At 35.6% G+C, this 18,881-nt stretch overlaps 1 protein-coding gene across 2 annotated transcripts; it reads left to right on the forward strand.

The window, feature by feature from the left end:
- Nucleotides 1-405: 405 nt before the first annotated feature.
- Nucleotides 406-17,708, forward strand: LOC102597243 (magnesium transporter MRS2-I-like). Of its 2 annotated transcripts, XM_006355991.2 has the most exons (11): nt 407-984; nt 1,810-1,839; nt 7,351-7,501; nt 7,647-7,768; nt 9,629-9,703; nt 15,302-15,526; nt 15,641-15,685; nt 16,846-16,890; nt 16,978-17,007; nt 17,144-17,263; nt 17,377-17,708. In XM_006355991.2, the coding sequence occupies exons 1-11, from the start codon at nt 718-720 to the stop codon at nt 17,461-17,463; spliced, it is 1,197 nt and encodes a 398-aa protein (XP_006356053.1). In that variant the 5' UTR covers nt 407-717; the 3' UTR covers nt 17,464-17,708. The 2 variants fall into 2 exon arrangements, with proteins under 2 accessions (XP_006356054.1, XP_006356053.1); XM_006355992.2 differs by lacking the exon at nt 17,377-17,708 and having other exon boundaries at nt 406-984; nt 17,103-17,190.
- The last annotated feature ends 1,173 nt before the right edge of the window (nt 17,709-18,881 follow it).

Below are 18,881 nucleotides of genomic sequence, written 5' to 3' on the forward strand. Positions count from 1 at the left end.
TTTGAGACAAACTACAAGACGATCAATCAATTCATGTAATTAATTTGAAATGTATTCTATTTGACCTCATCTAACTATTGATTTCGATATGATAATTCAATATTTATTATATAATAGCTACCCTTAAATTGACCGTTACAAATAAGTATTCATCCTTCAAAATTGTGGTCCCAAATAAAAATTAATATTCTTTTCGTTTCAATTTTTTTATCTAACAATTTTGATTTACACGAATTTAAACTTTATAATTTTAATCTAAATATATACAAAATGAATAAAGTATTACTTAAATCTTATAATAATAAATATGCCATATAGAAAATCAACAAAAAATAAAAATATATTTATTTTTAAAACAAACAAATTAAAACTATCCAAAAGAAGTTGGGGCCAATTTGGCCATCATACAAAAGAATTTTGGAACAAAATAAAGCTTTCTTCCCAGAGTTCCTCTTTCATCCAAAATATAATTCTCCACTTCTCTGTGTATAGCCATGTAATTCTTATACATTTTCCAATTTACACCCAAAAACCCTAATAATTTCATTCAATTAGGGTTTATTTTTCCTTGAATTTTTCTGTACAGAAAACGACAGAGAAAGTTCTTTAATATACATTCATATATACATACAAATTGTGGAAAAAAATTCTGGGTTATGGTTGATTGTGTGTAAAAGGGTATTTGATATTGAGGTTGAATGGTTATTGTTGTTGCTGATGATGATGATGGGTCGAGAAGGAGGTGGGCATGTGGTGCCGGTGGATCCAGGTACGGTGGTGGGTGGGTTGAAGAAGAAGGGAGCGGGTGCAAGGAGTTGGCTTTTGATGGATGCTTCAGGATTGGAAACTGTTCTAGATGTTGATAAGTATGAGATCATGCATCGCGTGCAAATTCACGCTCGTGATCTTCGGATTATTGATCCACTCCTTTCTTATCCTTCTGCCATTCTTGGCCGTGAAAGAGCTATTGTTCTTAATTTAGAGGTGATTGTTTTTTTTTTCTTTCTTATACAGAATCTCCAATTATTGAGTAATGAGTCGAAATTGAGAAAAATGAAAATTGAGGTTTTTTTTTCTTATATAGAGTACCCAATTAGTGAGTATTGGAATGAAATGGATTGAAATTGAGAAAAATGAAGATTGAAAGTTCATGATTGATTTTTTTTCTTATACAGAATAGCCAATTATTCAGTGTTGGAATGAAATGGGTAGAAATTGAGCAAAATGAAATTTGAGAATTCATAAAGTTGTCCTCAATTTTGTCCAATTTGTCACTGAGACCTAGTTGTTGATGTGCACTCTGTGTTTGGAGATTATATGTTAAATGTAGTGGTGATTGATTTTTTTTGTTATACAGAATCCTGGATTATTGAGTATTGGATTAAAATAGGAAAGTGAAAATTGAGAATACATAAAAGGCTAAAGCCGTCTTCAATATTGTCCGATTTGCCTTTTTAGACGTAGTTGTTGGTAATGTGCACTCTGCATTTGGAGATGATATGCTGATTTTCTTGATATTTTTTTTCTGTAAATAGCTATAGCTGCTCTGTAAATTGAGCAAAATGAAAATTGAGAACTCATAAAGCCGTCAATTTTGTCCTATTTGTCATTGAGGCAGAGTTGTTGGGAATATGCACTCTGTGTTTGGAGATGATATGCTAATTGTTTTTTCTGTAAATACCTATACCTGTTTTTCACATTTTGCTTTTTTGCTTGACAGTTTATATCCTACTTTCATTTTCCATTTTCCATTTTCAAGTGCTTTGTTTACTAACCATTGCAAATTTTGTTCTATGTGATTAAGGGCAGCATATCAAGGCTATTATTACATCTGAAGAGGTAATTTATGTTATTTTTTTCACAGAAGCTTCTTGTTTTCTGAACTTTTGATCTTGCAAAGTTATTTGAATTTTTGTTAACTGTATGTATGTGTGTAGTCTATGGAACTACATTTTTTGTACTTTTGAAGTCAGGATGCAGTCAGCCATGTTCTTGCCAATCTTGTGGTTTAACTGCTTTAGTATACTGTTACTTTTGTTTAATGATAGGCATGCCAACAGTTTCACTTTATTATGGCGGGTAACATTTGTGTTGTGTTGCAAAATCTTATGATTTCACTTTCATCAGTTGAAATTAGGAGTTAAGACTACAATTGCAGTACAAAGATTGGATATGACAATTTTTCTATAATCTTTTATTGTCAGGGCTTGCTTCTATTTTTCTGTGAAGTCAAAAAATGCTACCTTTTCCTTTCTCCTCTGAGAGGATGTTCAATAATACTAGGACATGTACTTATAAAAAAATGCGAGGACATGTAACTGAATTCTGTTTGTGCTATCATTTAGAAAGGATAGCATAATAGCAGGATTCTTTACACGCATTTTATAGAAGTTGTAACAAGAGTTAGCTTCTGAAATATGTTAGTAGGTGTTTTTGTATGACATAACAAAATCTTTCACTGAGAAAATCACCTTGACTGGTCTTAACTTCTAAATCTCGATAATACCATCTAGACCACATGTTCTCTTACCCTCATGCTTGTTATGGCCTTTACTTCATTATACGTAATTCTACTAGTGTAACAACTTAGTCTCTTGTTGACACATAATATCAACTCTCCTCCTATTACCTTCTCAAAAAAAAAAATATCAACTCTCCTCCTATTTAAGGCAAAAACAAATTCTTTTTACTTTCCTATCAACGAGCCTATGTTTAAACTATCTATTCGAATACAACTCTCTTGGGGTAGTATCCATTATCTCATACATCCAATAAGATGTGGGAACCCTTTTATCTTGCATCACACCCAAGCATGATTTTGTGGGACGACTTCATCCGCTCTCTTCCATGGTGTGGGAACCTTACCTTGCTTATACTTTGTAATTCCAGAATGATGTTATGGAACCCGTTGCTCATCTAACACTAAACCTGGACGCCGATATTGCAGTGTACCTAGTTACATCTCATTTAGTTCAGAATTCATAAGATTCATCACAGTTAGGATTTCTTTTTTCTAGCCAGTAACACGCGTCAACCCTCATCGTTTACACGGATTTTAGGATGGGATATGTTATGCTTTTGGAAGCTTACTCAGATGGAGTTTAGATAATTCATCATAAGTAGACTATTTATTTTTGTACTAGATGGCATCTTGCTGCAGCCTTCCTTCTTTACATGGGTTTGGGAAGATATATGCTGTGCAAACCTCAGATAGGCTGTTGGAATTTTGTTTTGTAACTAAAGTATTTGTGGGTTCTCCTACTTGGAAAGTGGTCAAAGTCTGGAATTGATTAAAATGTTCATTTGACCTCAAATTTAGACCACCCATCCCTGTTGTTTCTTTCCAAGTGCCCTCCTTTTCCATTCCCAGAATTTGGTCATGTACATGTTATGTTGGTCAAGTCCACCATAGGCCAGTAGAATTATTAATCCTTTTACATTTTTTCCCACCATATACCATCCTAGATTTTTTATCTCATGTTTCACTTAACCCTAAAAAGTATGACAACTTATCTTCCCTTTATAAGATAGTAAAGTACGTTTTCCAACATCTAATTAGATAAGTACAGATGGAAGATTGTCCCAACCTGCATTTGGTGGACTATTTGGCTGGAAAGGAATCAGAGATGTTTTGAGAACAAGAGCTGCTCTATGGAGAAGATGAAGTTGAAGTGTTTAGCTCTTTTCTATTTTTGGTGTAAACATGAATATTCTCATGAAGATGAGGATATCCCTAATATCTTAGATTTCTTAATGAATTCCTAGGAAAACAGCAACACTTTTGTATTTCTGATTGTAAGTATTACTGGAATACGTCCTGAGTATTCCTGTGTTTATAATACAAGTTACCTTTTCTCAAAAAGAAGACATTGTAGCAACAGAATTCTAGCTGACTCTGATGTATTTCACTGTAGATATTCAACAAAAGGGAGTATTCCTGTGTTTATAATACAAGTTACCTTTTCTCAAAAAGTAGATATTCAACAAAAGGTCTACTTTGAAATATTAGAAGTTTGATTCTAATGCAATTATTAGATTTTAAAGTTAAATCCTTTAGACTCTTCAAGTATACATTGGAAGACCAAGATCATTTCTTGCTTAGCTTTTGAATGCTTTTTATGATTCTTACATATTGAATTGGGTTAGCTCCCTAATCTTTATTTGGTGAAAGCATCTTCGGCCAGCTTAAGAAGCCTAGTTGCTGCATTAAGATCTAAACATACTTTGAACATAGTGATTCCATATTAGTCTTAATTCAGGTCTTGTTCATTCCAGAGAAGATAGGAACTGGATTTTCTATCTTTGTTTAGCATCTTAGAGGGTGTTTGGCTAAACTTATAAGCTGGTCAAATTCATATATAAGCATTTTATGCCTTATCTACGCGATTGGTTTACACTCAAATTGCTTATAAGAGCACTTCTAGTTTGATCAAGTTTTTTTATTATTTTATCCTTGATATTTTGTTTTAATTCTCAAAATACCTTTCACAGAATAAACCCCCCCCCCAACTTTCTTTTCACTCTGTATTCATCATTTACCTTTTCTTTACAAGGATATTGTTAAATTTATAATTGTTTGTAAGTATTTTATGCTTTTGACCCAAGGAGCAACTTATTAGGTCTTAAAATTAATTTGAGGAAGTGTGAGATTATTCCTGTTGGGGAGATGAATGATATTAGGTCGCTCGCTTGAGTCTTGAATTGCAAGGTAGGGACTTTTTCCGACTACATAGTGCCTTTAGGTGATTCGAACAAGGATCATACAATGTGAAATTTGGTTCTTTAGAGGGTTGAGAAGGGACTAGCAGGGGGCAGAAAAGATATTTGTCCAAGGGCGGGAAGGAAGTGCTTATTAAGAGCACCTCATCGAGGATTCCCACTTACTACATGTCTTTCATGCTCCAACTTCGGTCATTGAAAAGTTGGAAAAAATTCAAAGAAATTTCCTCTAGGATGTGGTGGATGGGACAAGAAAATCCACTTGGTGCGGTGGCAGATGATCACATCTCCTAAAAAATAGGAGAACTTGGAATGAAAGATTTAAAAGTTTTTAATAAAGCTTTACTAGGCAAATGGTTGTTTAGGCTTTGTGGAGGGGGGCAATAACAATAAATATGGGAGTATGGAAGGTGTGTGTGTGTGGAAGACTAGAGATATTGTTTTGCCATTCGGTTGTGGTTTGTAGAGTAATATCATGAAGGGATGAGATTATTTTGTGCAAAATATCTCATTCAAGGTCGGAGGTGGGAGGAGAGATTATTTTTGGGAAATAAATGGTGTGGGAACATAGTTTTGAAAGATGAATTTCAGAGTTTGTACAAATTATCTTGCCAAAGAGACTCAATAATTCAACAAATTAGGGGGACACAAGGGGGATAGACTTTTTGGGATTCGAGATTTAGAAGGGATTTTCAAGAGTGGAAAGTGAGTGAGTTTCAAAGGTTATTAGTTTTACTTCATTGGCAAGTCAATCCGATGGATAATTCTGATGTTTGGTGGTGAAGTCTGGGAAGCAATGGAGAGTTTTCAGTCAATTCCTTTTATGATAAATTGTTGGTTAGGAAGGAGTTGCTTTATCATGTAATGCAATATGTGGGTTCCAAATGCATCGAGGAAGGTGTGCTTTTTCACTTGGCTAGCCATTAGAGGGGTGATTTTGACAATAGAAAATTTGGGAACACGGAAGTTGGTGTTACATGGTAAGGAGGCAGGCGAGGACATGGATAATCTTTCTTCTATATTGTGGACTAACCATGAGATTATGATGGGATATGTTTAAGTGGTTTGGCACTCCTTGGGCAATGCCAAAATTGTGAAAGATTTGATGTGCAGTTGAAAGAGCGGGAGGAAGAGAAGACGAAGTGGTGGAAAGTGGTTGTGCTTGTGCTATTGTGGATAGCCTGGGGAGGGAAACATGAGAGCTTTTGAAGGAGTAGAATTGAGTTCTTCTCAGTTGAGGAGTAGTCTCTGATCCCTTATTTTCTTTTGGTGTAATCAGAAAGTCCCTTGTTGTATAGATGATTGGGTGGAGTTTGTAGAGAATCATATTATGTAAATTCTTTACCTTTTGGTATACTCTTGTGTATGCTCAGTTTGACCATGTTTATGAATGAAAATACTTTTACTTGATTAAAAAAATCACTACTTTTTACCAAACACATTAATTGCTTATTATCAGTCGTAGTACTTCTATTCAAAACACGTAACTGCTTATTTATAAAATCAGTTTCATCACTTAAAAATGCTTTACAACACTTGGAGTTCATAAACAATTTACAAATAGCTTACCCAAATGGGCTCTTAATCTAGATTTATCTTGATCACAAGTAGGATTAGAATTCCTGCTGATGCTATATTTCTCTGAAAATCAAATCAACATGAATGAGTACAATGACCTTTATTTTAACTACATGAGTGAGACATCATTTAGAATAAACAAAAGTTATCTTTATAATTAGACAAATGAGTCAGATTTGGTCCTACCATTTTCTTTTGATTAAAATTCCAATCCCTTGGCTCCCAAGTTTTTTATTTTCACAAGTAGGATTAGAATTCCTGCTGATGCTATATTTCTCTGAAAATCAAATCAACATGAATGAGTACAATGACCTTTATTTTAACTACATGAGTGAGACATCATTTAGAATAAACAAAAGTTATCTTTATAATTAGACAAATGAGTCAGATTTGGTCCTACCATTTTCTTTTGATTAAAATTCCAATCCCTTGGCTCCCAAGTTTTTTATTTTCACAAGTAGGATTAGAATTCCTGCTGATGCTATATTTCTCTGAAAATCAAATCAACATGAATGAGTACAATGACCTTTATTTTAACTACATGAGTGAGACATCATTTAGAATAAACAAAAGTTATCTTTATAATTAGACAAATGAGTCAGATTTGGTCCTACCATTTTCTTTTGATTAAAATTCCAATCCCTTGGCTCCCAAGTTTTTTATTTTCACAAGTAGGATTAGAATTCCTGCTGATGCTATATTTCTCTGAAAATCAAATCAACATGAATGAGTACAATGACCTTTATTTTAACTACATGAGTGAGACATCATTTAGAATAAACAAAAGTTATCTTTATAATTAGACAAATGAGTCAGATTTGGTCCTACCATTTTCTTTTGATTAAAATTCCAATCCCTTGGCTCCCAAGTTTTTTTATTTTAGGTGAGGAGAAAGAATACATACATCTTTACTATGTTGGGTAATTGAAGTTCCATGTGGGCAGTTAGATCTTGTTATTGTGGATATTCACATCAACTTCTACACATTGAGCGATTTTCGCTTATAAAATCAGCCCCAAATATATGACCATTTCTAAATTTTCTATCGGACAGGTTCTTCTTCGGGATCCATCAGATGACAATGTTACTCCCGTTGTTGAGGAACTCAGAAGGCGACTGAAACCAATGAATGCAAATCGTGAAGACCAGAGAGAGGAAAAAGATTCCAATGTTCAGCATGATATTGAAACAACTGATGAAGATGGTTTTCCTCTTATCATTCTCAATTTTCTGTACTTGTGAATTTCTCACATTGGATTTTTAAGCTCATGCTTCTCATTTCTTTGGATATTACTCGTGTTCTTTTTGTGAGTATGTTAACATTTTTTCTTGTGCCAAATACAACGCAGAGTCTCCATTTGAATTCCGAGCCCTAGAGGTCGCTTTGGAAGCCATCTGTAGTTACCTTGCTGCGCGCACATTAGAATTGGAAACTGCTGTTTACCCTGCTCTGGATATGCTGACATCAAAGGTGTGTATATGAAACATAAATCTGTTTAGTGTTTACATTTCTATGTTTGCATTATAAGTATGCTAAATGATATTGCTCTTCCATCCCTAGAAAAAAGAGCTACCTTCTGCCAACATTCTTATCTTTCCCTGTTTATCCTGAATTTCCTGTTATATGTCAATTGATAACTTGCAATCCTTAACTGTTTCCTGCACACACACTAACACAAATAATTATTTTTATGTTTGTGTGTGGGTTGGAAATCTTCAATCTCAACTATCATGCTTTTTGTTTGTTTACGACACTTTACGTGAACTAAGATCCTATTTATCATTCTTGGCACTCGGTTTTTTCCTTTCTTTATTTTTTTGCCTTTGGCCATTGTTATCTTCTCAAGAAAATGAGACACCATTAAATTTTGACTTGGAATCGTAAGGTTAAGAAAAAGTAAAAAAATTTGGGTGAGTGTTGGACTATCTCTACACAGATAACACTTTGTTAACAACAACAAAACCCAGTGTAGTCCCACTAGTGGGGTCTAGGGAGGGTAGTGCGTACGCGGATCTTACCCCTACCTTGGGAGGTAGAGAGATTGTTTTCGATAAACCTTGGCTTAAGAAAATAATATGAGTGAAGAAATCAAGTAATACGATAAACGAAGTACAAGGAATAATAAATAGTAACAGAAATCAAAGAAACCAAAAACTACAAGAGTAATACTACGACTGCTAGTAAGGTAGAATAAACGAGACAATCATCATCTACCTACTACCGTAATCCATGTCCTCCATAATCTCCTATCTAAGATCATGTCCGCTGTAAGCTGATCAAGCTGCCATATGTCCTGTCTAATCACCTCACTTCAATACTTTGATCTACCTCTACCTTTTCTGAAACCATCCATAGCCAACCTCTCACAGCTCCGCACTAAGCATTCTCGTATCTCCTCTTCACATACCTGAACCATCTCAGTCTCGCCTCCCGTAACTTGTCCTCCACCTGGGCCACTCTCACCTTATTAGCAAATCACACTTTTGTTATTTACAGTAAATAATTCCTTTTTGTAAACAGTAGTACTGGTAGTTGTTTTTGTTTGTCCTTTAAAAGAAAATTCCTCGCCATATTAAATACTGTTTGGACTCTCTCTTTTACTGCTTCTGATATGAGGAAGTGTGAACTATTTCCTGAAAAAGTTCTACTGCTTCTTATCCCCCCTCGCCGTGTTAATTTTAGCATGAGTACCCTTCACAGAAAACTTGATAGTTTTGGAGTAAAACTTGGTCATATTTACTTCTTAAAGAATAATAAACAGATGTCAATTAGGGCAGGCCATACTCACTCAGCACAAACTGTTAGGTGTTTTCACTCTCTTTCTCCCTCACACACACCCCTCTGCATGTCTATTTCAATGAAAGGTGTTCCCCAAAACTTACTGAAAGAGGTCCTTATCCTTCAGATATTGTTCCACATATGAAGAATGCATATAATTTTCTACATGAAAAAAAAGGAAGGATGTATACTGTTCTCTTAGTTTGCTGAGATATATATATTCAGTATCTTTTGGCATCTTGGACATTGTGTCCGTTTCCTGCTGTTTGTCCTTGTAAAGTTTTGCTTGCATTTCTTGGGTAACTTAGGTGCAGCTACTAATTTCAACAAGTTTGAGGTTGTACTGCATTTGAAAGTTCAGCATGTTCCTTTTCATGTCAAGAATCTTAAGATTCTTTCTTTTCTGTGGTTCCTTTTTCCTGATCCTCACGCATAATCTCCTGCATGCACGTATATGTGGATGTCTTTGTGTCTACAATCCTTGGAAGGTTGATTGCTAGAATGTTATCTATCTATCATGGGGTAATTTTTTCAAAATAATTTTTAATGCAGATTAGTAGCCGTAATCTGGATAGAGTGCGGAAATTAAAGAGTCAAATGACACGGTTGACTGCTCGTGTACAAAAGGTTGGAACCTATATTTAAGTGACATTGACATTAACTTTCTTATTTGTGTTTTCATTTTTATTAGTTTGTTTTAACAAGATGAACACCATTTAAATCCCTTTTTCCTCTCCAGATTGTTAAAGATATTTTGTTGAAAGTCATATTTTATATTATTCCGTTGTTCCATTAATAAATGCCTCTTCATGACCACAGATTCCAGCCTTTGTGTCGATTAGTGGTGTTAAATGGGCTGGTTGGGCTGAACTTAGGCGGGTCTAAATGACTTAAAAGTTACTTGGGCTGAAACGAGCTAAAACACGGGTCATAACCCAACCCACCCAATTTTTAGTATTTCTTACTATGTTTTAATTTCCTTTGTTTGTTTTTAATATGTTTTTAAGAACCTAATACAACTTTTTTTTTCTTCTTTATTTTTGTAATATATAACATATCAAACAAAAATGTCCTTTTGAAAATATTTTGACAAGGTTTTTCATGGGTCAACTTGAGCTACATATCAACCCGATTTTTAAATGGTTGTGTAAAATTAGGTCTTGACCCTAACCCACACCCTTAAAGCTAGCTCAAAGACAGAAGGATTGCCCAAGCCTTATAAGAAGACCATACATCTCATTAACCACCGATGTGGAATTTTTTCATTCTTTAACACCCCCCACCTCACACCTAGGGATGGACATCTGGTACGTGGACAAATTTAATTTGGGGGCCCAACATCGGGTGAGATAAGTCCCTCTCTGAGACCATGTAAAATTAGGTGGGTTATTTAGAGTGAGCTAGTCCCAAAATCTAATTTTACATGGTATTAGAGCCAGACCCATCCCAATTACTGATGATGTTTGGCTTTCATATTAAATTATCCACGCACTAGATGTCCAGTCCTGGGGTGAGGCAGGGTGTTAAGTCCCACATCAGTGGGATGAGAGAATTATGGACTCCTTATATGGACTTGGACAATCCTCCCCTCATGAGCTAACTTTTGAGGTTGAGTTAAGCGCAAGATTCATTTCTTTACAGGCTGAATTGGACGTCTCAAAATGGCTTGAACCAATGACCTGACCTTCATGGGCTAATTTTGCCACCCCTAGTAGCGATATATATGCAGCTAGTAAATTTACATTTCTCGGAGATAGATATTTGTACAGAAACTGCCACCCACCCACCAAGAAAAAGGGGAAAAGAAAAACTTGATAATGATCTTAAAGTTAGCAGTAAAGAAGCCCAATGTTCATACATGATTAGCTTGTATATATTAGAATCGTGACCCATTATATGAACCACATTTCTTTCTGCTCCATTTTGATATATTGTTTTGATAACCAAGAAATTTGCTGTTTCATATTCAAAACTTGGTAGAAATGGATTCCCTGCTCTGCACTTCTCTGCTGAAATCCAGTCTTGGTGTTGCTACTAAGTTTTAAATTCATGACATGCACCTACGACACATCCCTGTGTTGTACTACCTTCGCCATCTAACCAAAGCCATGGAGCTCCACTCCATTTTGATATACTAAGGGGTCGTTTGGTAGAGTGTATAAAAATAATGCTAAATAGAGTGTATTAGTAATGATTGTATTAGTTATACTTGCATTAGTCAAGCATAGATATTTTTTATGCATTGTTTGGTTTGGTGTATTAAAAAAAAGTGTGTATTGTATAAAAATATTTATTTACAGAAGTGTCCTCCACAATTATGGTGGAAAAGATGTAAAAGTGTTTTTGAGGGGTAATTGGGTCTTTAATTATGTTAATGCATGTATTAAATCCTTTGCATTACTAATACGTAGAAATCCATGGTATTAGTAATACACTTATCAATACACAATAGAGTGTGTAACTAATGCTTGCATTAGTTATACATAGCATAAAAAAATGGATCAAACAAGGTACTACTAATACACAAAGCTAATGCAAGCATTATTTTTATTAATACACTCTACTAAACGACCCCTAAATGAATATCTTCAACTTATGCGTGTGCTGTAATTTCTACTCCTATTAAGAACGAACTTTGTCATGGAATTTGCTGCAGTTGGATTCTTAGGATCCTTGCATACTCCAAAGTGCTTTGTTTTCGTCAATATCCCAGTTCTATCTTGAACCTACTGTACAGGCTATCTTGATCATATTCACCAATTAAAAGAGATATCTTGATTTAATTATTGTGGCTTGTTAGAGTTTCTTATAACCTTCTACCCAAGAAAAGACGAAAAAGAGAACTTCATCTGAATTAGCTGTTTCATGGAAATAGATTCAAGGATTCTAATTTATTTACATGCTCTTTGAGAACCCAGCCTTGAAAATGCTGCTGCTAAGATACTAGATTCCCTTTCTTCCTCACAATTGAGAAGCTCCACTAAGGCCGAAAATGAATGTGGATGCTTTTTGTTGCTTGAAAGATTGTGCAAACAGTGAGATTGTGTTGAGTCCAAGCTCACCAACGGTGTTATCCTCATAATCACTGTTGGGGTTCCTTCTCCAAAAACATTGTTCACATGTGGTGCTTGGACTTTTTAAAGAAAGTGTGTTGTTCAGCTCTTTGGAACCCTTTAATTTTTGGAGTTGTTGCCATCAGCGAACCTGTGTCACCATTGTTTGTTCTCCTCTTATGATCAATCTTCATGAACAATTATAAAACCACCTTTTTGCATCCTTGGAAATCTACGTCAAATTCTATGCCGATTCTTGTTATAGTTGGATCTCTTAAAATACATGCCGTCATGCCCTCACATGCCAGAAGATATGAGTCCTCAAAGATATTAGGTTGTACATCTTTGGAGCAATCCTTTGGGATTAAGTCCTCATTCCCTCTCACCTTTCCGTCTTTCTCATTTTAGATGGTCTCTGAGCCCTCTTTCTTCTTCAATTTGAATCCAACCTCCATAGTAATCTCTGACTTCCTTGAAAACATTATGGGGCCATAATTGTAGTGGGAAACCTACCTGATCCAAACATGATTGATGTCTGAAGTTTTTAAGAGAGAGCCCACTGCCGACGACCACCTTTGAAAATTAAACTCTTGAAGTTACCAATACCACTTCTCCTTTAGAACATGGTTTGATGTTGTCTTCAATGAGAATTCGAGGAGGAAGGGTTTTGTCCCATCTCATAGATGTTAGCATTATGTATGCCTGCTTCCAAGTGCTACTAGCCCAACGATATTTCTCTGAAATCCCTACTGGAAGGCTACCCACCTCGCTCTTAGAGAGTTCATTTTGGGAATTGCCGACTCCTCCAGAAATGGTGATGATGCCATCTTTCTCCTGAACAGTGGCCTCATTCATTTCTCTGGCCGTCCATTTATTCCTTGTGACACTGTCTGTGTAGGGGAGTCCTTCCACTGTATTCCTAGCAACACTTGTAACTGCCTTCTGGGATTCGATATAAATGAAGTGAGAGTTCAACTGCAGTGACCTTCCACCCAGCATTAAATGACATTTTCGGGATGATAATGACTGATCTCTTACCTCACGCCTTATCTTGCATGTTTACAATATGTACATAGACTGCCATGAATTTTGTAGTTTCTTGAGCAGAAGAACTCTATCCCTAAGTTTAACTGTTTTCCGTTAAAATCTAATGTTCCCCTCCCTAGCTCATCTCTCTCTTCTCCTTGCTGACCCACCGCCTCTCTGGTTCTTCACTGCAAGCAGGACTGGAATCTATTTATTGTTTGTAGGTAATCTGATTATTTTATTTGAATTTGTTCTGCTAGTCGTACATTGGTGCTATCACTTTTTTCTTCAATTTTCAACCTTGCCTTTATTAGTCAGTTTCTTTGGATAGTAAAACCCAACACCAATAATTTTACTTTTTCATCTGTGGAAATTTGAAAGCTTTTGAGCTTCAGTGCTCTTTCTAGAGAAACATCCATTTCTGTTGATGGCCCATATCATCTTTTTTTCACTTTGATGGTAAAGCTCCATCCTTTGTTTCTCTGGAGGAGATAAAGGCGAAAAGCTCGAGTCTTGGAAACTTTTTGCTTGCAACTCATTTGTAAAATTTAGCTTCTCTTGTATACTGGTTGTTGAGCATGAGGAAATATGCCAATTCTAATTCAGGAAGAGTAATTAATGATAAAAGTTCTAATTCTCACTCCGGAAGGGTATATGGTGATAGACAATGAAAAATACCATTCTTTGTGAGCTTACTTGTGTATATTATTCTGTTCACAACAACAATTTTTGGGTTATATTCATCATCCTATGGAAGAGATCAATTGGTATATAGTTAAGCCATTTCAATTTTGTGGAATCGTACAATGTCTGCTAGGCCAGCTCAGTCGGATGGATATTTTGTGGAATCTAATTTCAAGTCATTTCAATCAAATGGATTGAGAAGTAGAGAGGGAGGCAGAGCAAGCAAGGAGAAGAGAGAGATGAGCTTGAGAGGGGGTCGTTAGATTTTAACGGAGAACAGTTAAATTTAGGGATTAGGACCAAAATGATTCCCATTTTACATACATTAAGGACTATTTCTATCGTGTGGTATATAGCAAGGACCAAAATAATTCAACCCCCATACATGAAGGACCATTTTGACCATTTTCTCTAGAATTTTACATAACCATTTGGTGTTTGGTTGTGTTTTAGCAATTTTACATAATTAGTGCTCACATAATTTATGATGAAATCTATGTATAATTTTATGTGAGGTAGAAGGTGGAATAAGTTATGTGGGGATTAATTATACATGGATTAAAATAATGAATTACACATTTACCTCTATCAATTCACTCTTAAAACATTTTTTTTTATTCTTTATATTTAATGTGATTGAGGATGAGAAAGAATTATATATTTTATTTATATTGTCTCCTATAATTTTGTCTACTGATCCAAATTACGATTTCTATCTTGGCCAGATGGCAATACCTTTTTTTTCCGTACAAATCATGCAAACAAAAGTCAATCTCTAGGTATCAAATTGTGATAACTAGATTCATGATGAGTACTTCTGGCCCTTTTTAAGAGCGTTTAAATTTTGTTTCTTTGCAGTAATAATGTAAATTAATTTAAAACAAATCAAATATTCATTAAGAAAACTTTATCAAAAAAATAAATAAAAAATATTCATTTAGAAAAAATTCATGTATGGTAATTCCTACATAACTAAACCCTACATAAATAATACATGCATACTTAATCCCTACATAATCAATACATGCATAACTAATTCCTACATAATTAATGCTTGCATAACTAATTCCTGCATAACTAATACCTGCATAACTAATGCATAACTGGCACTAAATGGACTGTTCGGATGGATAAAAATCTCAGAAGTTTATTAGGCAAAAAGGAAAATGTAATTAGCCTCAAATATAAGTGTATTTCTTTACTTTATTAAGCAAACTATACCTTCTACTGTTACTACCTTCTAAATGATGTAACCGGCCCCCTTCAGTTGCTCAATGCACTAGACAGTGTGTAATATCCTTATAAGTTATAGTTCTTTCTTAGACCTCTTTTGATATCATAAAGTATCTTTTTACCCATATATCAGCAGTGCAATACCTGCCATTGCTATCCTTTGTCACACTATGCACTGAACAGTCTAGTCATTATGTTTGCTTCATTATGATTATGTACTTAATTGCAGGTGAGAGATGAGCTTGAACAACTTCTGGATGATGATGATGACATGGCTGACCTCTATTTGTCCAGAAAATTGGCTGGTGCATCACCTGTAAGTGGATCAGGTGCAGCCAGTTGGTTTCTTGCCTCACCCACCATTGGCTCAAAAATATCTAGGGCTAGTAGAGCAAGTATTGCAACAGTTCGGGGGGATGAGAATGATGTTGAAGAGCTTGAAATGCTATTGGAGGTAACCTTCTACTAATGCCATCATTCGTTATACCTAAGAGAAGGAAAAGTTGAAAAAAAGAAACAAAGCTTCTTTTGAGCCATACTTACAAGGAAGTGGTTCTCTTTCTTGCAGGCTTACTTCATGCAAATTGATGGCACATTTAATAAACTAACTACGGTATGCAGGTTTTGCCATCTTTAGCTTTAGTAATGTGAAGTTGGATATTTTAAGCTGGCAAAACCTTTTAGAACCTTTAGATGGAGTTCAAGTTTGACATCTCTTTAAATTTGGTCTGTGCCTCTATAATAGTAGAGGTATCATAATACTTTAGATGGCTATAGTAGTTATATGCTGCCTCTGAAATTCTTTTGAAGTGATTGAATAGCGGACTTGAGCCAAATAGTTCAGTTCTTCACCCTCCCCCTTCCCCAACAAATATTTTGCATCTTGATTTTTCTACCTTTTCTCTTGGATATCGTATCTGTGTGTTTGATTATCCGACCTTGAGTGATCTGGGTCTTCCTTAATATTCCAAACTGTGGTGCTTTTTTATTGCTTTGCCATTTTTGTTGCTATCAATTTATTTTCTGCTTGCGTATCTTGTTGATTAATGTTTGACAGATCCACTCGATAAAAAGGATATTTTGACAAATCCATTTCAATAGTTTTATTTGGCACAAAAATAAATCCATTTCCTTTTACCCCTCTTCTCAATGCTCTTCAATTCTCAATGCTGGTGGTCATTGTTTTTAATGGTCGGAGAGCAACCAAGTCTCCTTATGTTTACATATAGATATTCCTTCTTTCTGAACCCGAATTGTCATTGCTTTCTTTTACCTTTTCTCTCATGCCTCTTTAAGATGCAACAAATCAGGTCTGATTTTTCTGATTTGGCAAATGTTGAAAAACAAAGTGCTTCTAAGATGGTTGTGACTAGAGGGATTAGGCCTTCCATTGTTGAGTAATGGGATCTCAATGTGGACCAGTCTTTGTTGCTTTCATTGAATCCATTCATTCAACACAATGCCTCCCCCTTCATTTTCCTTTACTAACTAGCACATGTCCCTTTTATTCCAAATTGATGGTCCGTCTGACATGACTATTAGATGGGTGGAAATCCATTGATCTTTTAGATTTTGTTCTTCGGGAATTTTCAGTTCCGAGTGCCATGTTGAATGCATTTTATTTTCACAACATAGCCAGTGTAATTCCACAAGTGGGGTCCAGGGAGGGTGGTGTATACGCAGCCTTATCCCTACCTTGTGAAGATAGAGAGGCTGTTCCCGAATGCATTTTTTTTCAATTTCTAGTTAATATTTGTGTATTTTAATTTGCAGCTACGAGAATATATTGACAACACAGAAGATTATATAAACATTCAGGTAGTTGAAATGGCAAGATAGTTTTCTTTTTGATATGATTCATCTGAATGGGTTATTATGATGTATAACTTACATTTCTTATTTCAGCTGGACAATCATCGAAATCAGCTCATTCAGGTGCTCTGCATTTTATCTTAATCACCTACCTATCTTCTACTATCATTTTCTTCTTATTGTGTTATAGACAATCTCAATGAAACTCACGATGACAGTTGTCTCTATGTTCATGGGCTTTTGTCAATGCTGGCTGCAGTTAGAACTCTTTCTCAGTTCAGGAACTGTGTGTTCGTCTATCTACTCTTTGATTGCTGGAATTTTTGGGATGAACATTCCATATTCTTGGAATGAGGAACATGGTTACATGTTTAAATGGGTAAGTTTGACACCTCTTAGTTCTGACCAGCTGTAATATTGTTGTCTGGTTACCACGCCTTTATGGGAAAATAAACTAGCTACTTGGTTAATATCTGGTTTAATGTTGTGCAGGTGGTAGCCATTAGCGGCATCATTTGCGCCGTGCTTTTCATACTTATAATCTCTTACGCTCGCTTCAAAGGGCTTGTTGGATCATGAGTTATACTATCAAGTCAAGGCAGATCTAATGTCGAGCTAAAGCTTTTGCCCATCTCTCATTGCCAACACACTTGATGGCACATATGTTAAGGAACCATACAAAAAACCCAAAGCTGTGAATGACTATAGTTATTTTGGTATGTCAAGAGAATTCCATTCACTCTTTTGGACAAAACAAGCTTGAGATATCTACTGCAGGGCTTACCCCGTCATATCATCATATATTATTATTATTATTCATCAAAGTGGAAACGATCAAAGTACAAAGTTGGATTGCGAAAATGCCCTTTGCACAATGTGATGAATTACATTGATTTTGAAGAATAAATACAAGCTCAAATTAATGAACCAACACACCATCGCTCAAAATGCCCTAACCCTGTCATTTCCCATTCCGGGCCTCATTTGAACTTTAAAATGTCGATGTTTGTTCCTCCGAACCAACGCACTCCATTAATAAGGTCGTCACGGATGTCCAAAAGAATTTTGGCCAAAAAATTGTCGGTATCACATTTCACCCAAAATTGTTGGACTATATAGCACATGCAAAAATGAAAAAATGATATTTTTCGTTCTGGGCCTCGTTTGAACTTGAAAACGCCGAAGTTTTCCCCTTCGAACCAACACACACCATTAAATGGATCGTCATAGACATTCACAAAAAAGTTTGGCCAAAAAACTGTCGGGATCACAAATCACTCAATATCATGGCCTATAGCACACGAAAAATGGAAAATATGGTATTTCTCGTTTCGGGTCTTGTTTGAACTTGAAAATACCTATGTTTGCCCCTCCGAATCAACGCATGCCATTAAATAGGTCGTTACAGATGCCCACAAAAAAATTCGGTCAAAAAATCGTCGAAATCACATATCACCAAAATTCCATGGGGATCCATTTGAGTTGGGAACCATCACGTATACTGACACCATTTTTATCACGCCCATTTCCGCATCTATAGGCCCTATTTTATGAATCACACAAATTTCTCAATTTTTCGTGTGTATTAGCTCATAGATCTGGCGCTCGGAGCGCCATAATTTTTTTTCTCAAAAAACTTTAGGAGGACCTCCGTATTGAGTTGGGGAACCATCACGTATACTCACACCATTTTTTCACTCCCATTTCCGCATCTACAGGCCCATTTTTAGGAATCGAGCAAATTTCTAAATTTTTCGTGTGTATTAGCACATGGATCTGGCGCCCAGAGCACCCAATTTTTTTTCTCAAAAAGCTTATGAGGACCTCCGTATTGAGTTGGGAAACCATCACGTATACTCACACCATTTTTTTCACGCCCATTTTTGCATCTACAGGCCCTTTTTTAGTAATCACGCAAATTCCTCAATTTTTCGTATGTATTAGCACATGGATCTAGCGTCCGGAGCACCCAAATTTTCTTTTCAAAAAACTTTTTG

This window comes from Solanum tuberosum, unplaced genomic scaffold, assembly GCF_000226075.1.
Source record: "Solanum tuberosum cultivar DM 1-3 516 R44 unplaced genomic scaffold, SolTub_3.0 scf00214, whole genome shotgun sequence".
NCBI classification, from domain to species: Eukaryota; Viridiplantae; Streptophyta; class Magnoliopsida; order Solanales; family Solanaceae; genus Solanum; species Solanum tuberosum.